Source organism: Oryx dammah, unplaced genomic scaffold (genome assembly GCF_014754425.2).
Source record: "Oryx dammah isolate SB20612 unplaced genomic scaffold, SCBI_Odam_1.1 HiC_scaffold_12, whole genome shotgun sequence".
In the NCBI taxonomy this organism is placed as follows: Eukaryota; Metazoa; Chordata; class Mammalia; order Artiodactyla; family Bovidae; genus Oryx; species Oryx dammah.
This window is the reverse complement of record NW_024070196.1, coordinates 18,328,703-18,347,657: the sequence shown is the minus strand read 5'-3', so window position 1 is coordinate 18,347,657 and position 18,955 is coordinate 18,328,703. Positions and strand designations below refer to the sequence as shown.

Genomic DNA, 18,955 nt, shown 5'->3' with positions numbered 1-18,955 from the left:
AGAACAGTAAAAACAGACTTACTAAAAAACAGACTAACATACATGATACCATTTCTATAAACTTTAAGTTTATACAACAGGATATATATACAGTTGTTCAGTCACTAAGCCATGTCCAACTCTTTGCGACCCCATGGACTATAGCACGCCAGGTTCTCTGTCCATCATTATCTCCCTGAGTTTACTCAAACTCATGTCCATATATACAGTTAATACACTAAAAAATACCCATTAATCAAATTAAATTTGATGGCTATGAGGGAGGAAAATTGGATTTTTACATAAATAAAAGGGATAAAGAGGAATAAACAAATCAATTAAAAAATAAATAAAAGTATGAAACACAGATCTATTAATATTTTACTTTTCTATAAAAAGCTAGCTGTCCTAATATAATTTATTGAATAATTCTTCCTTTCTGTAAGCCCAGTCTATTATATACCAGGCATAAATGCATGCTTACTGTGTTTCTGGGCTCTCTAATCTTCTATTCTACCCAACTACTTATCTGTGGGCCAATATCACATTCAAAAATTTTATATAATTTTATGAATAGGAGGGTAAGTACCACATATTTTGTTCTTTTGCAGTATAGACTACTTTTGGATCTCTATCTACAAGTTTGTCAATTCCACCAAAAACAGGTCCTCTTAGAATTTTGACTTGAATTGTACTGAATTTATACATGACTCTTGAGAGTCCCTTGGACCGCAAGGAGATCCAACCAGTCCGTTCTGAAGGAGATCAGCCCTGGGATTTCTTGGGAAGGAATGATGCTAAAGCTGAAACTCCAGTACTTTGGCCACCTCATGCGAAGAGCTGACTCACTGGAAAAGACTCTGATGCTGGGAGGAATTGGGGGCAGGAGGAGAAGGGGACGACAGAGGATGAGATGGCTGGATGGCATCACCGACTCGATGGACATGAGTCTGGGTGAACTCTGGGAGTTGGTGATGGACAGGGAGGCCTGGCGTGCTGCGATTCACGGGGTGGCAAAGAGTTGGACATGACTGAGCGAGTGAACTGAACCAAGGAGAAAAATTAACAGCTTTACCATGTCCAGTTTTCCATGTGTTTATGGATTAAAGATTAAAGGAACCAATAAAATCGGTTTGGTCTGTTTTTCTATTGTTTCTTAAGGAAGTTGTTGTATCTCTTCATTTAGTTATGTCCCTCCATAAAGTAAAGTTCTTATTTTCATACAGGTATTGCATATACCTGTACCTAATTAAATTTTTAAAACTATGTGAATGGGGTCTTTTTGTCTCATTGTTCTGGTATCACAGCAAGCCTGATGAACCTTCTAAGCAATTTTAAAATCTATTTGTTGTTGTTGTTAAGTTGCTCGGGAGTTGTGGTACACAGGCTTAGTTGCTCTGCTGCTTGAGGGATCTTTCTGGACCAGGGATTGAACCCATGTGTCCTGCACTATTCTTTAATACTGGACTACCAGGGAAGTTTGAAATAGTGTATTTTGAATGATACTGATGTTTCCAGACATTGTTGAGATTTTGCTATGACAGTTAAAAACTGACCTGAACATAACTGGAAAAAAATATACAAGGTTGTATTTTATTTAGTTAGGTACAATGTTCTATATATGTCTAGTTTATCAAATTTGTTAATCCTGTGGTTTAGTTCTTTGATGTCATTTTAAATTTTGTGTCTGCTTAATTTGTCAGTTTTGACAGAGGTGTTTTTAAAATCCCAGTTTTGTAAACACATCGACTTAGCCTTGCAATTCTTAAAGTTTTTACTTTATTTTTTGGTGGTAGCTTGCACAGCTTGTGGTATCTTAGTAGATCTTCCTGCAGTGCAAGCAAGGAGTCCTAACCACTGGACCACCAGGTAATTCCCAACCGTTTTTACTTTAAATGATATTATAAGGCTATGTTGTTAGACACATATAAGTTTATGATGATTATATTTTCTGGACTGTTCCTCTTGGCAGTCTGAAGAGCCTTTGGCCCAATTAATTTGTACCCTGAATTCTATTTTAGTACATTAGCTTTATTTGGTTAGTATTTCTCTGATAAACATGTTTTTCCATTGTTTTTATTTAATTTTGTTTTGTGTATCTGTTAAAAATAGCAGACTCATGTTAAGATCACAATTGGTAATTTTAATATAATTGATGTTTTGGACTATTTCTACTGTCTGGATTTATGATTTGCATTTCCATAGTTTTTTCCTCCCCCTCTTCTGTTGCTTTTTTGTTAGATTGGTTAAAATTTTAATTTATTCCCTAACCTACCCCCCAACTTAGTACTTTGGAAGCCATACTTTCTATTTCTATTATTTTAGTATGCTCTAGTTACTTAAAATAAATGTTCTTTTCACTTCTCATCTTCTTCAGATCATGTTTCACACAGCTCCTATTTTATTTAAAGGCCACCAAAATCTGGTTCCACTCTATCTTTCTAGGCTCATTTCTCTCAACCATATACATCTATGAAGCCTAATTAAACTATATTACTTATCAGTTTAAACTACATTACTTATCAGCTTCTAAATAAAATACAAAATTTCTGAAATTCTGTTCTGGTTCATGACGTTTTCTTCATTCATTCAATCAACCAATATATGTTACTCAAAACCCACTTGGTGCCTGGCTTTGAGCAATACCAGTAAACACAACAGATATGGTCTCTGGCTTTATGAAGCATGGAGTGAAAAGATTAAACAATAAATATAATAAAGTAAACTTCATGAATTCAGATAAATTTTAACTGGGAGGTGGCGCCCATCTTGCACTCTATATTCTCCAACAGCAGTCACTGGAGAACACAGATACCAGCAGGTGGCACCAAACCACCTAAGTCTGACCTTAGACTGATTTGGATACCTTATTCTGAATTCCACACACACATTTCCTCATCCACACAGACTGACTCCGGTCATTTTATTAAATTCACACAATGTCATATTTCGAATCACGTTTGTGATGTGAATTTTTTAGAATGACTTACTACTTTATCATGGGAGTTTATTGTATCATAAGTTCTGTAGGTGCTAATCAAAAAAGAAAAAAGGAATGGGAGTCTCCGACAAAATAGCAGAACCGTCACAGCTGAGACTGAAGAGTATCAGCTAAAGGTCCTCTCTCTGAGAAAGTGACTTTCAAACTATATCTGTAAGATGACCAGGAATTAAAAGCTAAAAAATGCAAAGTAATGTGTTCCAGAAAGAGAGCAGCATGTGTGAGCACCCTAGGAAGATAAAGCTTGATTTATCTTCCTAGGGTGGAGGGTACTGGGTAATTCATCAGAGTGTAATGCTTATGAGCTTGGGCCCTGGAGCCCTAGCTAACTTACCATCTGACTTATCAGGACTTTAAGTTCTTGTTCCACCACTTAAATAGCTGTCTAGCTTTAGAGAGGTTATTCAGCCTAGGGTTGCTAAAAGTATTAAATCTATTATTATATAAAGCCCTAAGAACTATTCCTGGCAATACAGTAAAAATATATTAATGTTAAGAGTTTTGTTTTTTGTTGCTATTATTGTTGTTATTGTTTCTAGATGGATAAGAGGAGACAAACTATTCTGTGTCTTGAAGGCCATGTTAAAAGTCCTGAATACTGGGATTTCCCTGGTGGTCCAGTGGTTAAGAATCCACCTTGCAATGCAGGGAACATGGATTCGATACCTGGTAGGCGAATTAAGATCCCACAGGCCCCAGAACAACGAAGCCCAACTGCCTCAACTACTGAGCCCAAGAGCCACAATTACAGAGTCCAGCATCTGTACACCACCAGAAAAGGTCTCACATGATGCAAGGAAGATCCCAAGTGGTGCAACTAAGACCTGACACAGCCAAGTAAACAAATAAATAAACCTGAAATTTATCCTAAGTGCAGTCAGAACCCACTAAAAGGTTTTTCAGGAAGGGAATATCACATTTCAATTTATAAATATATTTTTTAAATCAACATGAATGAATTGATTGGGGTTGGGGGCAGGAATGGAAATAAGATCTACTGGAAGACCAAAGGTCATCACAATAGCTCATATAAAAAATAACTACAGGTTGGACTAGGCTAGTAGCAATAAAGTTGGAAAGAAATTGTTAGATTTATGATATATTTTGGTGGTGAAACTGATGTGATCTGGTAATGGACTAGGAGGTTAAGGGAGGAAAGGGTATGATGACGACTTCTCACAATGCCCAGCCACAAGTCTTGAGTAAAGTCTTCCGTACTGTGTGTGCTTTAACGACTGTCACTGTGTTTTTAACACTTCTCAAATGAGGGTTATCTTCCCAAGTTCAGCTAAACTATGAACTTTCCATCACAGGAGCTAATGGCTGTCTCCTCCTCACAATACTCTTTACATTATAAAGAGCTATTTTTCTAAATATATATTTTCCCTAATAGAGGTAAGTTCCTTTATAGTCAGTCAAGGCTATATTTCTTATTCTAGCCCACATAAGAAAAAGTGCTTACATCCAGTACAGGCAGTCTTGAATAACCCCACAAATGGTCTCAAAGCCAAGGCAACTCCTCAGTTCTTTTCTTTCCTTCAAAGGAAATTCAGTTTGCTTTCTTCCCCTTTCAATTATTCGATCTTTGGGGATTCTGTTTCCCTTTAGATTACTTGCAGAATTAACTAGTTTTTTATTGGCATCCCCATTTCTTGAAGCCACCAAAAACATGTATTTATGGATTCTTTTTGTTGAAGGGTTTGCTACTAATTCTACTGAAAAATGAAAGGTAACAACAAAATTAAACACAGGGTTATATTATCTTATAATAGTGGTCTTTATAGTTCCTGACTCCCTTTGTGAGAGGGTAAACTGAATGCCCCTTACTTTTATTCCCAAGGATGAGGTTTACCAAAAGTTCTTTCTTTTTTTGTGTGTGAAGGCCTTTCTTCCCAGAATATTGCCTGTAGATGAAGCCTAGACATAATAATCAGTGTCTTATCTCAAGAAGATAACTGGAACTTCTAAGGGTCTCCTAAGTAGGCATGTAATGCAGCAATCAAATTAAAAACAAATGCTATTCTGCCAGCCTTGTTTTTTCCAAACCAAATGGCTAAAGCTTACTGCTGTAAATCCAAATAGATGCTAACTGTGCTATTTGAGTTCTTTCTCCTCTTCAACCAAATCCTTGGTTCCCTCTTCAAAACAATTTTGCATTTTAAGTTATTATTCTAAGTCTTTATTTTATGAGGATTAAGTTGAAGGAAAAAAAGGTAGGAAAAACAAAACAAAAACAGGATTCAGATTCTCCTAAAAGTCACATCAAACAACATGCATAATAAGAACTCCTTTTTTGCTAACTGCTTGAGAGACCTCTTTTCTTTTCGATGTAAAACTTTCTAGATTTACCTTTTGTAAGCTCATGTAGTCATAAGAAAATCTCTAAATTCTAGCTAACGAATAATTCATTTTGTTCAAATATATTCTTAAAAAACTCCTGGAGGATAACTACTTATTATCATGACTCAGAAAACAGAAAACATATGAAAAGTATTTTCATCAAATTAAAAAATTTTAATTGTTCATTCCTTTTAAGTAAGATATATATTTTGGGTGATTTAAAAAGTAAAAGGAAATCAAACAGTTACAACCAAATGCTGAATTTAAATGTGAAGAATATGGGATATCCATTATAAAAATCTGTACTTCATCTTAATAATGTCTAAGAGAAAGAAAGGAAATTAGCTATATTCCTTCTTTCCTTGATATACTCAATTAAAAATTACAGAAATGTAAAAAAAATTTTAAATAAAAACTAATCCTATCTCATCTCCTAATCCCATTCCCAAATTGTAACTAAGCACCGCAAACACCCTGAGTTCTTAGCCCTATTCCCTGATTTTCTGTGAGTAGGAAGAAGTCACTTATGCTTCTGATGGCAGTATTTCCCCACGATTTTTTTTAAAAAGGGTGAGACTGACAAATGCTTAATTCCATTTGACTTGCTTCTCTGTCCCTAAACCCTTTGCCTTAACAGTCAACTATGCCCTTATGATAAAATTTAAATATGACCCACCACAGTAGAAATAATTCTATCTAGAACTTACAGACTAACTACTATACTTGGTTATTTTTTGTCTTTCCTCACCTTCCCCCAAGCTTATCTACTTTAATACTATTATTTCCTCAAATGCTTGATTTTCTCAACTTAGTTGGTAAGCTTCTTTGAGGCCAGCCACCATGTTATAGTCAACTCTGAATCACTTACTCCCTAGGAGCTGTGACAGTACTTTGCATATAATAGGTACTTTGTACACGATAGGTATTAGTTCACCAGTATCACAACTATGCTTAAAAACTGACATATGGAGGAGGAAAAGGGAGAATTTACCTGTTGCTTCAATTGCTTGAAAAGAAATGGTTCATGAATTTATTATTTTAGCTTAACTGAAAATACTAACTGTAAAGAACAATTTCAGGAGTTGTTAATTTACGTAATCTGCTTTGTGATAAAGAAATTTTACTCTAAGGGGAATTTACATATTTTCTCCACTAGAGCCTAAGTATTGCATGAATGCAGACATTGCCTCTTTTGTCTATCACTCTAACCCCATGCTTTAAACAGTGAAAGTCACTCAGTCGTGTTCAACTCTTTGTGACCCCATGGAATACAGTCCATGGAATTCTCTAGGCCAGAATACTGGAGTGGGTAGCATTTCCCTTCTCCAGGGGATCTTCCCAACCCAGGGACCGAACCCAGGTCTCCCACATTGCTGGTGGATTCCTTACCAGTTGAGCCACAAGGGAAGCCCATGCTTTAAATTGTACCTGATATACAGGAGATGCTCAATGAATGTTTACTGGTGAATTAATTAATAATAGTAATGCACTACATCATCTCATATAAACCTGAAAGAACTTTAGTACGTTTTCACCCTCAACAGCTGGAGAAGGCAATGGCACCCCACTCCAGTACTCTTGCCTGGAAAATCCCATGGGCGGAGGAGCCTGGTGGGCTGCAGTCCATGGGGTCGCTAAGAGTCGGACACGGCTGAGTGACTTCACTTTCACTTTTCACTTTCATGCATTGGAGAAGAAAATGGCAACCCACTCCAGTGTTCTTGCCTGGAGAATCCCAGGGACGGGGGAGCCTGGTGGGCTGCTGTCTACGGGGTTGCAGAGAGTCAGATACGACTGAAGTGACTTAGCAGCAGCACCCTCAACAGCAATCTTTGTGATGGGTAAAATACAACATAGTAAGAAACTACAGTATTAACTGAGTTCTCACAGTGGCAGAAGCTCTTTGAGTGCTATCAGTCCCAACAGTCAAGATAATGGTTCTCAAAGTATGATTCCTGGGCCAACAGCATCAACATCATCTGGGGACTTGTTAAAAATGCAAATTCTTGAATTCCACCCCACTGAATCACAAATCCTGGAGGTGAGGCCTAGCGATCTGTATTTTAATAAGCACTCTAGATGATTATGATGAATACTCAAGTTTGAGAACCACTAGTCACAGAAATTTTTTTCATGGAAATCGAAGGGATCTCAAACCAACAAAAAAGTAAAGAAAGATTAGATGAGGCTTTTAAGAAATGTACTTGATGTACAAACACTAGAATGTTTTTAGAATAAGTTAAGTCAAACCATTAAGTGGCATGAAAAACTACCACTGTACAGTTAAGAGATTTTTTCCTTTTCCTTAGCAGAAATCATAAAACTGTATTCAATAAGAAGCACATTTAAAGTGGCTTCAGATCCCTATTATGAGCTATTAAGGAAAGAGAAGAGAAGTAGTGTAGAACGTGGAGAAGAGAAGGGAGATGAGGTAGACAGTTAAAATAAGCCATGGATGAGATAGAGGGAAGTTGTCTTTTAGATCCTCCTGAAATTTAGCACCTTACTTTTAAATAAAGTACAAACCACAGAAGTTTTCACAGTCACATTATCTGTGACCTCATGACCAACAGAAATCATAAAATATTTTCGTATTGTATTATAGTTATTACATATTTCTCAAAATATAATTGATGGTCATCACCACTTTGAAATTATAGCAGTAAATTTGATCTGCCACTAAATCTCATTATTTAATACATTATTAAGGAAACATGTATTAATATATCACAATTAAAAATAGCCTGAAAGTTATATTTCAATATATTTGGTTCCTTGGTATTCCTAGGTATTTTATATATTTAAAAACAGTAAATATGAGAGAAGGTCCCCAGGCTTTACCACCTGGCCAAAAAGGCCCACAACACAAAAACATTAAAAAATCATGCAAAAGCTAATAGTTAACAGTTGTGTTAAAAGTGTTCTTGACCTCTTCTTAAGTTATGCGCCCCTTCACAAATCTGAGAAAATGATTGGACCCTTTCCCAAGTTTACAACAGGGCATGAGGCGTGCAGAAGGGACAATGATTCCTCCTCCTGAAACAGCACTATATCAAAGCACCCATATCTTGATTCCTAAAAGAAACACTAGTTGTGCAACTACTTTAATCTCTATTAACTTTTACCTTAGTATGGGCAATGAGCACATCTATAGCCCAAATCTGCAGAGGCAGACAATTTAGTGGAAAGTGAATAATAATAGTCAACTAGCTTAAAATTAGGAAACTGAATGAGGAGCTAAGGACTTCAGTCGTTATTTCAGGTAATGCTTTCATTGTCTTACTTTTCATTTACAGTACTCAATATTTTGGAAACAAATTTGTATAAAAAACATACTTTGTTTAAAACCCTTAATAAAGCTTCCCACCACCTTTTAGATAAGGCCCAAAAAACAGATATAAAGGTTTCAGAGTCCTCACCAGTTAAGATTTTACTTCTTTCGCTTCATTTTAATCCCCTTTCCTTGCCATAAACCATAATCTAGCCATATTGGATACCTTTCTGCTAATTAAATAGACTATGTTCTCCTTCCTCCAGACTTTCAGACATGCTATTCACTACATGGCTAATTACTTCACACCTTTCAAACCTGTTTAAATGTCACTTCCTCATGAAGGCATTCTCTGACCTCCTAACCATTCCTCTGCTGTATGCTCTCTAAACCTTTCATCAATCCTACCATAACACTAACTCATCACATTGTATTGCAGCAATGTGTTTAACTGTTCATCTTTTCCACAAAGCTGAAAGCCTGGTGAGGGCAAAGGCAGGGTCCTGCTTATCACAAGAATTTCAGCTCTGAGCCTGACAGGCTGTAGGTCTGCAGTAAGAGCTGGGAGAGGAATGGATTTGCCTACAGCTTTAAAGCATTCCTATTTGTATGCCTAAGAAGCCTGAGCTATCCCTACTTTGTAACACTTGTAACTTATATGCTACTCATTTAAAATTTTATATAATCTGCATTTAACCCTCTCCACAATCTGAGTTAATAAAATTGTATTACTTAAACACATTGTTATATATAAAACTGGAAGTTATTAGTGTTTAAAACAAATCTGAGTGCAAAGGAATGAATGCTACTAGTTTCCCAAACTAAACAAATATCCTTTAATGATCTACTGTCTGGATATACTTATCTTTCCTTTTATATAAAACAGATGTTTCTTGAAAAATATACAAATACCATTTAAAATCATTCCTTGTGTTTTATTAATTGACTGGGTAATTCTTTGCTTTTGACCACTAGAAATCTGTGGCTATTTTAAAAAGCCTTTAAAGGATCCTGTTCTAAAACGATAGTTTAAAAGCTTTCTAGGTCACAAAATTCAATGAAAAACTGCCAATTATGATAAAATTCTACTTTTTTTTTTTTTTTGGCCCTGTGGTAGCTTGAAGAATCATAGCTCCCCAACTAGGGCCCTAGCAGTGAAAGCACCAAGTCCTGACCACTGGACCACCAGGGAATTCCCAAACTCTACCTCCTGAGTTAAGTAAAAGCATCATATTAAAATACTTTTTCATCTTCTATACCCTCCATGATTTAAAATTGTATCTTATGGTTATTTTGTATACTTTTAAATAATATAATTAAATGGTGCTTTAAATACCCTCTCTTAGAAGACAGTAAAGAATTTAGAGATCTTAACATACATAGGGGAGAAGGCAACGGCACCCCACTCCAGTACTCTTGCCTGGAAAATCCCCTGGACAGACGAGCCTGGTAGGCTGCAGTCCATGGGGTCGCTAAGAGTCGGACACGACTGAGCAAGCAACTTCCCTTTCACTTTTCACTTTCATGCACTGGAGAAGGAAATGTCAACCCACTCCAGTGTTCTTGCCTGGAGAATCCCAGGGACGGGGGAGCCTGGTGGGCTGCTGTCTACGGGGGTTGCACAGAGTCGGACATGACTGAAGCGACTTAGCAGAAGCAGCAGCATATACAGATATCTCCACAACTGCAACTCATCTAATTTTTCATAAACCAGATATTTTGATATCTAATTCCCAGATAATGGGAATTTCAGGAAGATTCATAACTGCATGATAACACAGTTCATTAATTCTAAGACATTTTTTTTTTCACATTTTGGAATCTCTGAAATCAGTGTATTTCACAATTGATGAATCCTAAAATTTATAATTGGCAGCATTTTTTCTTTCAGTGGTCTAAAAATGTTTCTTACTTTTGATGGCATCTCAGAATAAATGAAATACTGTCAATAAAATATTTAAAACTTTTCTCTAATAATGCTTTCTAACTAAATAATAGTGTAATTGTAACTCAAACAATTCTAGAATCAAAACTAAATAAACTTAAGATTTACACTTTACCTTTTTAGAAAACTAGTGACCAGGCTAAACTCAAGAAAATAGATAACTGAAAGAAAACACTTCTTAAAAAGTTATTTTAGGAAAAAGTATAGATTAGTAGCAGAAATAACAGACATGAAAAAAAAAAAAAAGAAACAGACTTGAAGATGTTCAGTCAATAGTAACTCCCAAGGAAGTGGAGGCAGGAAATAGCTCTAGAGTTTTAGCCATAAAAAGAAACAAGTATTAGGAACAAGACAGGGGATTTAATTTTAGACAGCAAATTATTTAGGAGGAAAATTACTATTTTAATCTTTCTCCTATAAGGAGGACCCACTGTCAGCCTTTAAATAAAAATATGGTAGACGGAGTAGAAATAATTGTAATTAAATGTAAATTGTAAACATTCTTAATAAATTAAAGACCAACCTACCAGCATTGTCTTCCTTCTGGCTCAATCTGTTTCCCCTTCAGGTAATCCTAGGAAAGGGGCTCCTTTTCAGATCCCCAGTTTTTCATGTCGATCTTCTACCTCCCTGTGGCAACAATATTTTCTAATTAAAAGAGTCCTCTTGTGCCACAGGGAGGATTTCTGACGGTATAACAAATACAAACGTTATTCACAACTCATCATGAAGTCAACCTAGTCTTGAGATTCTTCAAGAAAGAAATTTGGTTCCTTATTTTTCAAGAGAAATCTGGTTTTTATTTTTTAAAACTCCATTTCAAAAAAGCTAATCTTTCATTTATTTAAAAAAAAGCACTACTTTCTTGTTGAAGTATATAAAAATTCTTATCATTCATCTATCTTTTCAGCTAATCTCTAGACACAATTTTGTTGATCATAAAAAAAAGCTTTCTGAGGTCTCTTGACAATTACTTTAACTAGTAAGACCAACCTTTTATATTTTGATACCTGGTTAAAAACCAAAGTCCTGTTGCCAACAATCAGAAGAGAGTAGTAGGAAGCTATCAGATCTCTTTCAGTCAATGTTTGTTAGTAAAGATTAATAAATAAGTCTATGTGCATTATATAACATGATGCTAATTATGCTTAAAACATTCATTAAAAAAGATGAGCAGGGAATTTAGAAAAGTGGTAGTTACTGTCCCCTCACTGGTAAGATTATGGGTAATTTTCGCTGTTTACTCTTTGCAATACTTTCCAGTTTTTCCAGTGAGCATGTATTGCTTTTATTAGGCGAAAATATAAGCAAGAATGAATAAAACTTACTGTGATTTTTAAGATAAAGTTAATCTAAGTATGACAACATTATGGCTTTGATATATTCTGGATGACAATATTTATGTTTTGGATGAGTACCTTTTTATACTTTAAATAACCCAACAGTATCCAATAGCTTTTTATAGCTTATATAAAAAAGAAAACACATTTAAGATTTTACATACATGATTCTTGATTATATTGCAATTCTAAGTCAAAACTCAATTTGCTTCAGTCTATATTTGCTAACAGTTATGTGTTAAACACTATATTATATATTATATTCAAATAAAATAAATAGAATAAAAGTATGGGCCCTGTATTCAAGGGGCTTGTATGCTTACTTTGAAACCAAAAGGAGTATACACACAAGAATAGTATAAGAAAGTAAATGATCAAGTGCCTACATGCAGATGGTCTAACAGAAGATCAGGAGAGGGAGTGTGGGCAGTTGCATGTAGCTGGGCCTGAAACTATGAATAATACTTGACATTCTTGATAGAAAACTACATTTGAGCAAAAGCTCAAAAGCATAAATAGCACAGGCACGCAGAGGGCAGAAAGGAAACAGCTAGAGTACAGTGTTTCTGAAGATCAGAAGGCCAGATTTAAAAGGCTCTACTTCTGGATAATTCCGTGGGTCAATGAATTTGGTAGAGGAGTGGACTTGGAAATCTGATAAACAAAAGAGCTTCAGGAGAATGGTAAATGTAGATACCAGAGCACAGAAAGTTAAGGAAGGAACGAGAAAGAAAAAGTACAGTCTTATGGTATAAAACATTTGTCTTTTTAAAAAGTCAAAGTGAAGGGAAAGAGAAGTACTACAACAGAGAAGTAGAGAAGTATTAAACAAATGTGTGTTTCAATGTATAAAAGGCCTTCTCCATATTGAAGGCAGAGAGAGAGGTGTTAATGAAGTTAAGGAACACTTACGGAGTACTTACATCACAAGCACTGAGTTTTATAGGTTTATTTTATATAATCTTACAACTTTGAACTCCTATCTTATAACAGTAAGATAGACTCTGAAAAGGTTAATTATTGTCAAGTAAGTGATAAAGCAGAAACCTGAAACCAAGACTAACTAACCCAATCAATATTCTTCCTTTTCCTATTTAAGAGAGCTACTTAAAAGGCTTGAAAGAAAAAAATTAAGCTCAAGATTAGTCAGTCACCCAGGATTTTCTATCGTATCTGACTACTCTCTGGCTCTTGTTCACATCTTCAAAATGTAAACATTCCTTAAGGTTAATTTCTTAATTCTGTGTCCTTTGTTCTCGATCACAGAGTGACAAATGTAGAATTTAAAATCTTGCCCTGAGGAAATCTTTCAAATTCCTCTCCCCTTGGAGCTTTCATTTATCTCTATGGCTTCAATGAGCATGATTCTCCAATTAGTCTCTCCTTGACCTTTCTGTACTCAGCTTCAGTTGTACTAGATAAGTCTTTCATTTGCTCTATGGATCTATTCCCCACGCTCCACTATGTTCTCTGTCCCAAGAGGCTGACTTCCCTGGGCTCCTTCTATGTGGCTCTGCCCTCAAGTCAGCTATGTCCTTTGACCAAAGGTTCCAGATTCTCTCAAGGTAACCCTCTTTCCAGGGCTCTCTTCTTCTGGTTTCCAGTAACCCTTCCCTCTGGCCCTTGGACCAAAGGAAAGAAATAACTTATTATTGCTAGCTCAGGAGTACCACGCTATCACTTATGGTCACCCTACACTGGCTGACATATTTGTAACTATCCATTTATTAAAACATCCTTTAAATTATCCTAATGTGAATATGCCTTCTCTTTTGTGATGGGACACTGACCATACATTTACATGTCTTTTTAAATACCTAAATATATCCCCTCAGATGCCCTGCTTCAAATCAAAATCAACATGCTTACTGTCAAACTTATCTGCTTTCCCCAGACTCCTTTATGATACTTTCATCATTATCAAGGTTAAAAAAAACTGAGTAATATCTTAACCAACTGTTTCTTCCCATAATCTATCATGCCAAGTCTTATTAGATCTTACATAGTAGTACTGCTTATATAAGCCCCTTCTGTTCCTACTGCTTCTGTGCATGGGCTCGGCACTCAGTCATGTCCAACTCTCTGCAGTCCATGGGATTCTCTCGGCAAGAATACTGGAGTAGGGTGCCCTTTCTCCTCAAGGGGATCTTCCTGAACCAGGAATTGAATTCAAGTCTTTAAGTCTCCCACACTGGCAAGTGGATTCTTTAACATTAGTGCCACCTGAGAAGCCCCCTATTGCTTCTACCTTGTCTCAGTACTTCTCAAGCCATCCCTGCCTCATACTACAACAGCTAGTCTTTCCGCTTCATCTTTACAATTCATCCTCTATCTACTACTAAGCATCTATGATTATCTACTCAAAACCCTCCAAACCTTGCTGTTTCTTATATGCTTAATTACTAACTTAAGTTCAAATTACAAACTAGTCACAATTCTTAATGGAACCTATTAATATCTTATTTACTCAGTATCTCCTAAACGTATCTTGAATTTCTACATTCCACCCATTTGTTAACTCTATTTCCACATTCTACATGCCATTCGCCTACCTGCTACCTCATCCAAATCCTATCATTTGTCTTCCTCCTTTACTTTCTCTAAAACATTCCCTAATCCTGTAATCGAACTTTCCTCTTCTGAACATTTCTTTGAATTTATAAATAGTGCTCAATTGATTTTATGTTGGTTTATATTTTTTAATAATATATGTATCTTATCCTCACAAAATATAAATTACTACCTCCTTGTGGGAAACAAACATGTTGAACACAGTGCCCTGGCACGTAACAAACACAAAATATTTACTAATATGTTTTCATAAATTGAAGTGGAGGGTTATGAGTGTAAATATCATTTAAGTTAAGGTACAAAATGAAGAAGCAGATGCTAAACAGCTCAATCTTTTCAGGCAAGTCTTAAAAGTTTTCTAGGAAAACTTATTATTGATTGTATTGGTATAAACATTACTTTTTACATGGTAATCTATAACAACCTTTTAAAATTTATATTATTTATATATATATATATCTATATATTTAAAGAGTGAACATAAAAACTCAGTTTCCGCATCTTAGTAGGAAATCTAAGAGATGCCTCTCCACCCCCAACTCAACACATCAGTCTCTCCAGCAGTCTCCTAAAACTGCTGGAGTCTGCAGCCACTGGCAAAGGTATTTTAGTCTGCCAGAGTCGAGACCACCCTTCATCCATACTTTGTTACTATTCCTCAAAAGTTCCTTATGATTACTAAACTTTAGTTATCATCAAAAAGCAACTTATAGATTTAGATGAATATGTCTGCTTTTTTAAAGTTTCAAATATATTTGGGTTTTCCTATATAACTTAAGAGAAGATTACTATTACACACAAGCTCTGTGAGGGAAATGTAGATATTCAGTCTATAAAAAATGTGAAGCAAGACAGCCTATAGTTATCACTAACAAAATAAGAAATCATTTTATACACAAAATAATGAAGACAGCTAAACGTACATCATTATATGATTTTAGTACTCCTGCCTAGATGACACTATGAATACTGCTTCTCATACAGACATGGATGTATGGGTATACAGGAATAAAAGAAAAACTTCAATGAAAACATGCAGAGAACTGATGTAACAGACCAATAAACACAATTATGAACATTTGTAGACTAATGTAATCTAAATGATAATGTAGGATAATTTCAAGAAGTGTTTCCCAGATGTGCAAAAGGTACTCTTTTCTAAACAGATCTCATTTCTACCAATTCACCAAACAGAAACTGCTATAGCCATCTTATAAATATTCCTTTCCTTTCCTTCCCAATTATTTTCTTCTCCAAAACATACATATATCTGAGATTTAAATGAAATATTTATTATCACCACAAGAAATGAACCTGATCCAAATCCACTAAAAGGAAACATGTATTACAATAAGTCATAACAACCTTTATTCATCTGTGTAGGTTCTAGATATCAGGAGAATTAAAATTTATTTAGATTTTAACTCATGTAAAAATGCATTTTAGTCTTTAAGAAAAAACATAATTCAGCTCAGATTAACTGATTTTAAACTAATCTGTGTATATTAACAATCTTATTAAGTTACTATGAGCCAGGGCATTTTTAAATAAGTTAGTATATTGTAGTCTCCAAGTTCTGCATGCCTTATGATGAATAAATATGAATGTTCTGATTATAGATGTATGAGCAAGTACCTTTCATTCTGAATTTGGCATTGCTTTTAAAAAAGTTATATCTGAATGTTATATCTTATAGTGTTGTTCCGTAAAGAGAGCCAAGAATAGCTACACTATCCTATTCTATATTTTTAGAAGTAATATGGATTTCAGAAGTAAAATGACTTTTAAAATCCATGAGCCAGAATGGAATTAAAAACAAAATGTAAGATGAACTTTTCAGTACTTTTAGTCTGTTTCAGAATAATATAAGTTGTTTATTAAAATTTCCTTTTAGTGTTGAAGAAAAATAAATCTTAAAAATATTATCAAGTATGCAAAAACTACTTTTATAATGCCATTAAAGTAATTGTTCTTTTATCCAGACTTTGTATATTCTCTTTTTCGATATTATAAATAATCACTTTTATCTCTGTAATGCAAATTATATCATTACCCCTCAAAGAGTTCAAGAAGAAAATAAAATCTCTTAAATGGATTATATTCACTTCCTATTTGGAATTCTTTTTGCCATATTAATTTAAATCAATGAACTGTTGACCATTAACTGTATAACCAGTAAGATCTGGTGAACAGGCTCTGGTGTTTTAATGTGAATTTAGATTTCTACCGATATAAATTTGGCACTGTAATCTTCATTTTTCCAAGTTTACAATTTACTACCAAAATCATAGTTTTTCTTTTTTTTTTGATCAAAACATTTTCCAGAAATTTCAATCAGTTCTATTGTTTTTTATTCAGCTTAAGTGATCACATTTTTCTTGTTCCATTAGTTCTACTTAGTTATGCCCCTGTAATAAAATCAGTTACAATATCTACTTCAAAATAGCATCCTGCATAATACTTTTTATAAGTGCTCTTCTTTTCCTAAAGAGGAAAGTTCATCTCCGCCACTAAACTTATAGCTTCAGACTGGAAAACTCTCCAAACTCTCAAAAAAAAAAAAAAAAAAGTATCTTCCTGCCACTTGCACTGTAAATCAAGTATCACTCCAGACTATAGCCACGAAGTCTTTATGAAGTGTTAGCTATCTGTTTTAATAAAATGACTTAATTACCACTGCACATGGGGTTTGCCAGCACAGCTGTCATCACTGTACCTCCAAAGAGCGAGGTAAGTTTCAATCCCTCAGCTCAACAAAAAATAAAACTGTGGAGGAAGAACAGATTTAAGCTGGAGGAAGCTAATAGTCCTAAGGGAATACAACTGGGCCTCAACAAGCAGAAAGACATCAAATAAAAATTTTTAACCATGAGAGTCTGCTACATTTAAAGAAATTTATCTAAAGTACTAGAGGTTTTTATTAGGATTGTAAACCAAATATAAGGATTTCTTTTCCTATTAACTAATAAAGAAAAAATTTTAATGTTTATTTTATAGAACTGTCACTATAATCTTTCTGGTAAAAAAATCCTTTTTTCTTTAGGGTCAATGGCAAAAATGAACAGGTTTCTCCAAGAATTATACATACCAATGCCCAACTAAACATACAGTTATCTCACCACAGATTTACTAAAATACCAAAATTTCTAAGAAGACAAAAAAGCAAAGAGGAATTTGATATACTACTACAAAGACGCTTTGAGCTAGAGAAAAAGAAATGATACTGCTCTAATGCTACTGGTTAAAAAAACCTCTAATCTGCTGTGGAATGAGGATACTTTATTTTTTTAATTAAGAAAAATCATATACTGGTCTACTGATGTCTACAAATAAATAACAACTAGTCAATATTGCCACTCCCAGGAAGAAAATGACAAAAATAGTTTTATTATTATCGATCCTTAATTTTTCTTTAGAGTCAATGATACGAAATTGTTATACCTCAAAGAATTATTATGTGGAACTTCATATATACATAAACTCTCTTAAGAAATGCTTCACTCGTTTCCAAGCTGTACTGAATAGCATTAAAAAGAGATTTTTCGGTATATTGTTCAATTGGCAATAGTTATGTTGACACTTACAAAATGAGAAAGTTAAAAATAATGAACATTTTATGAGATGTCTACCTGTTTCCACATTCTCCGTCTCAACTTCTTGTTCTTCTGCCACATCTTGCATCATATAAGTCTCATCATCATAAACCAGAACCTGGGCTGCATAGCCCTGCTCTAATCTGGCACTTGGAACTGGCTCCACAATCACTGCTGGATATTCAGAAACCTTTCCACTTTCCTACAAGAGCAAATTTAAAAAAACAATCAGCCTCTTTATTCACAAATTCTGAATTCATTTATAAATCCTTGAGTTCATATAGTCTTAAGGAGTTCAAATGAGTTTCATGTATTATAAATATGAATGTAAAAACCAAAGCAAGAGATGAAAAGGACTCATTTTAATCATCTTTTCAGGTCTCAAAAGGTGAGACATATGTTAAACATTTTAAATAGTCAGGGCTTTAGGATTAAGATGGCAAATTAAAAACATGCATATAATTTCACTCTCTCATGAAAGCCCACTAAAATGCAATAAAAGACTTTTAGACATAAACTCATAAGAAGAGATAAGAGCAACAAAATCTTGAAAGACTGATAGTGAATGGATGAATATTAATAAGTGGTTTAGCAGACCGAGGAAAGCCAAATCATAGCCTGGCAGCAAAAAATAAATGAGACACAACACACTTTACACTGGAGAATCCACAGAAGGCAATACCAATTACTTCTGGAAATAGAGGAGCAGCAGGTGGTGGAGAAAGAAGAGGGGGGTTAAAACAAGGAAGATTCCATTAAAGTTGTTTGAAAAGCACTTTTATTCCTAGACCTGCTCCCTCCTCCATGATGCTAGGCAACCGGCCCTTCCCCACCTCAGCAGAAGATTGGAGAGTTACTTTCTGGAGAGAGAAAAACAAGAGCATCTTTGAGGTACATAGGCACATTTACTAGTAT

The 18,955-nt window shown here is 34.8% G+C and overlaps 1 protein-coding gene across 7 annotated transcripts in view; it reads right to left on the bottom strand.

The window, feature by feature from the left end:
• The window catches only part of ELF2 (E74 like ETS transcription factor 2), a 99,272-nt gene that overhangs the window by 34,507 nt on the left and 45,810 nt on the right, over nt 1-18,955 (bottom strand). For 4 of the 7 annotated variants that reach the window (XM_040250484.1, XM_040250486.1, XM_040250485.1 and 1 more), the window contains exon 4: nt 18,077-18,242. In XM_040250484.1, coding sequence (XP_040106418.1) covers nt 18,077-18,242 — 166 coding nt within the window. Of the gene's footprint in view, nt 1-11,063; nt 11,223-18,076; nt 18,243-18,955 lie in introns of all 7 variants that reach the window. The other 3 variants (XM_040250493.1, XM_040250495.1, XM_040250494.1) reach the window with 2 other exon arrangements.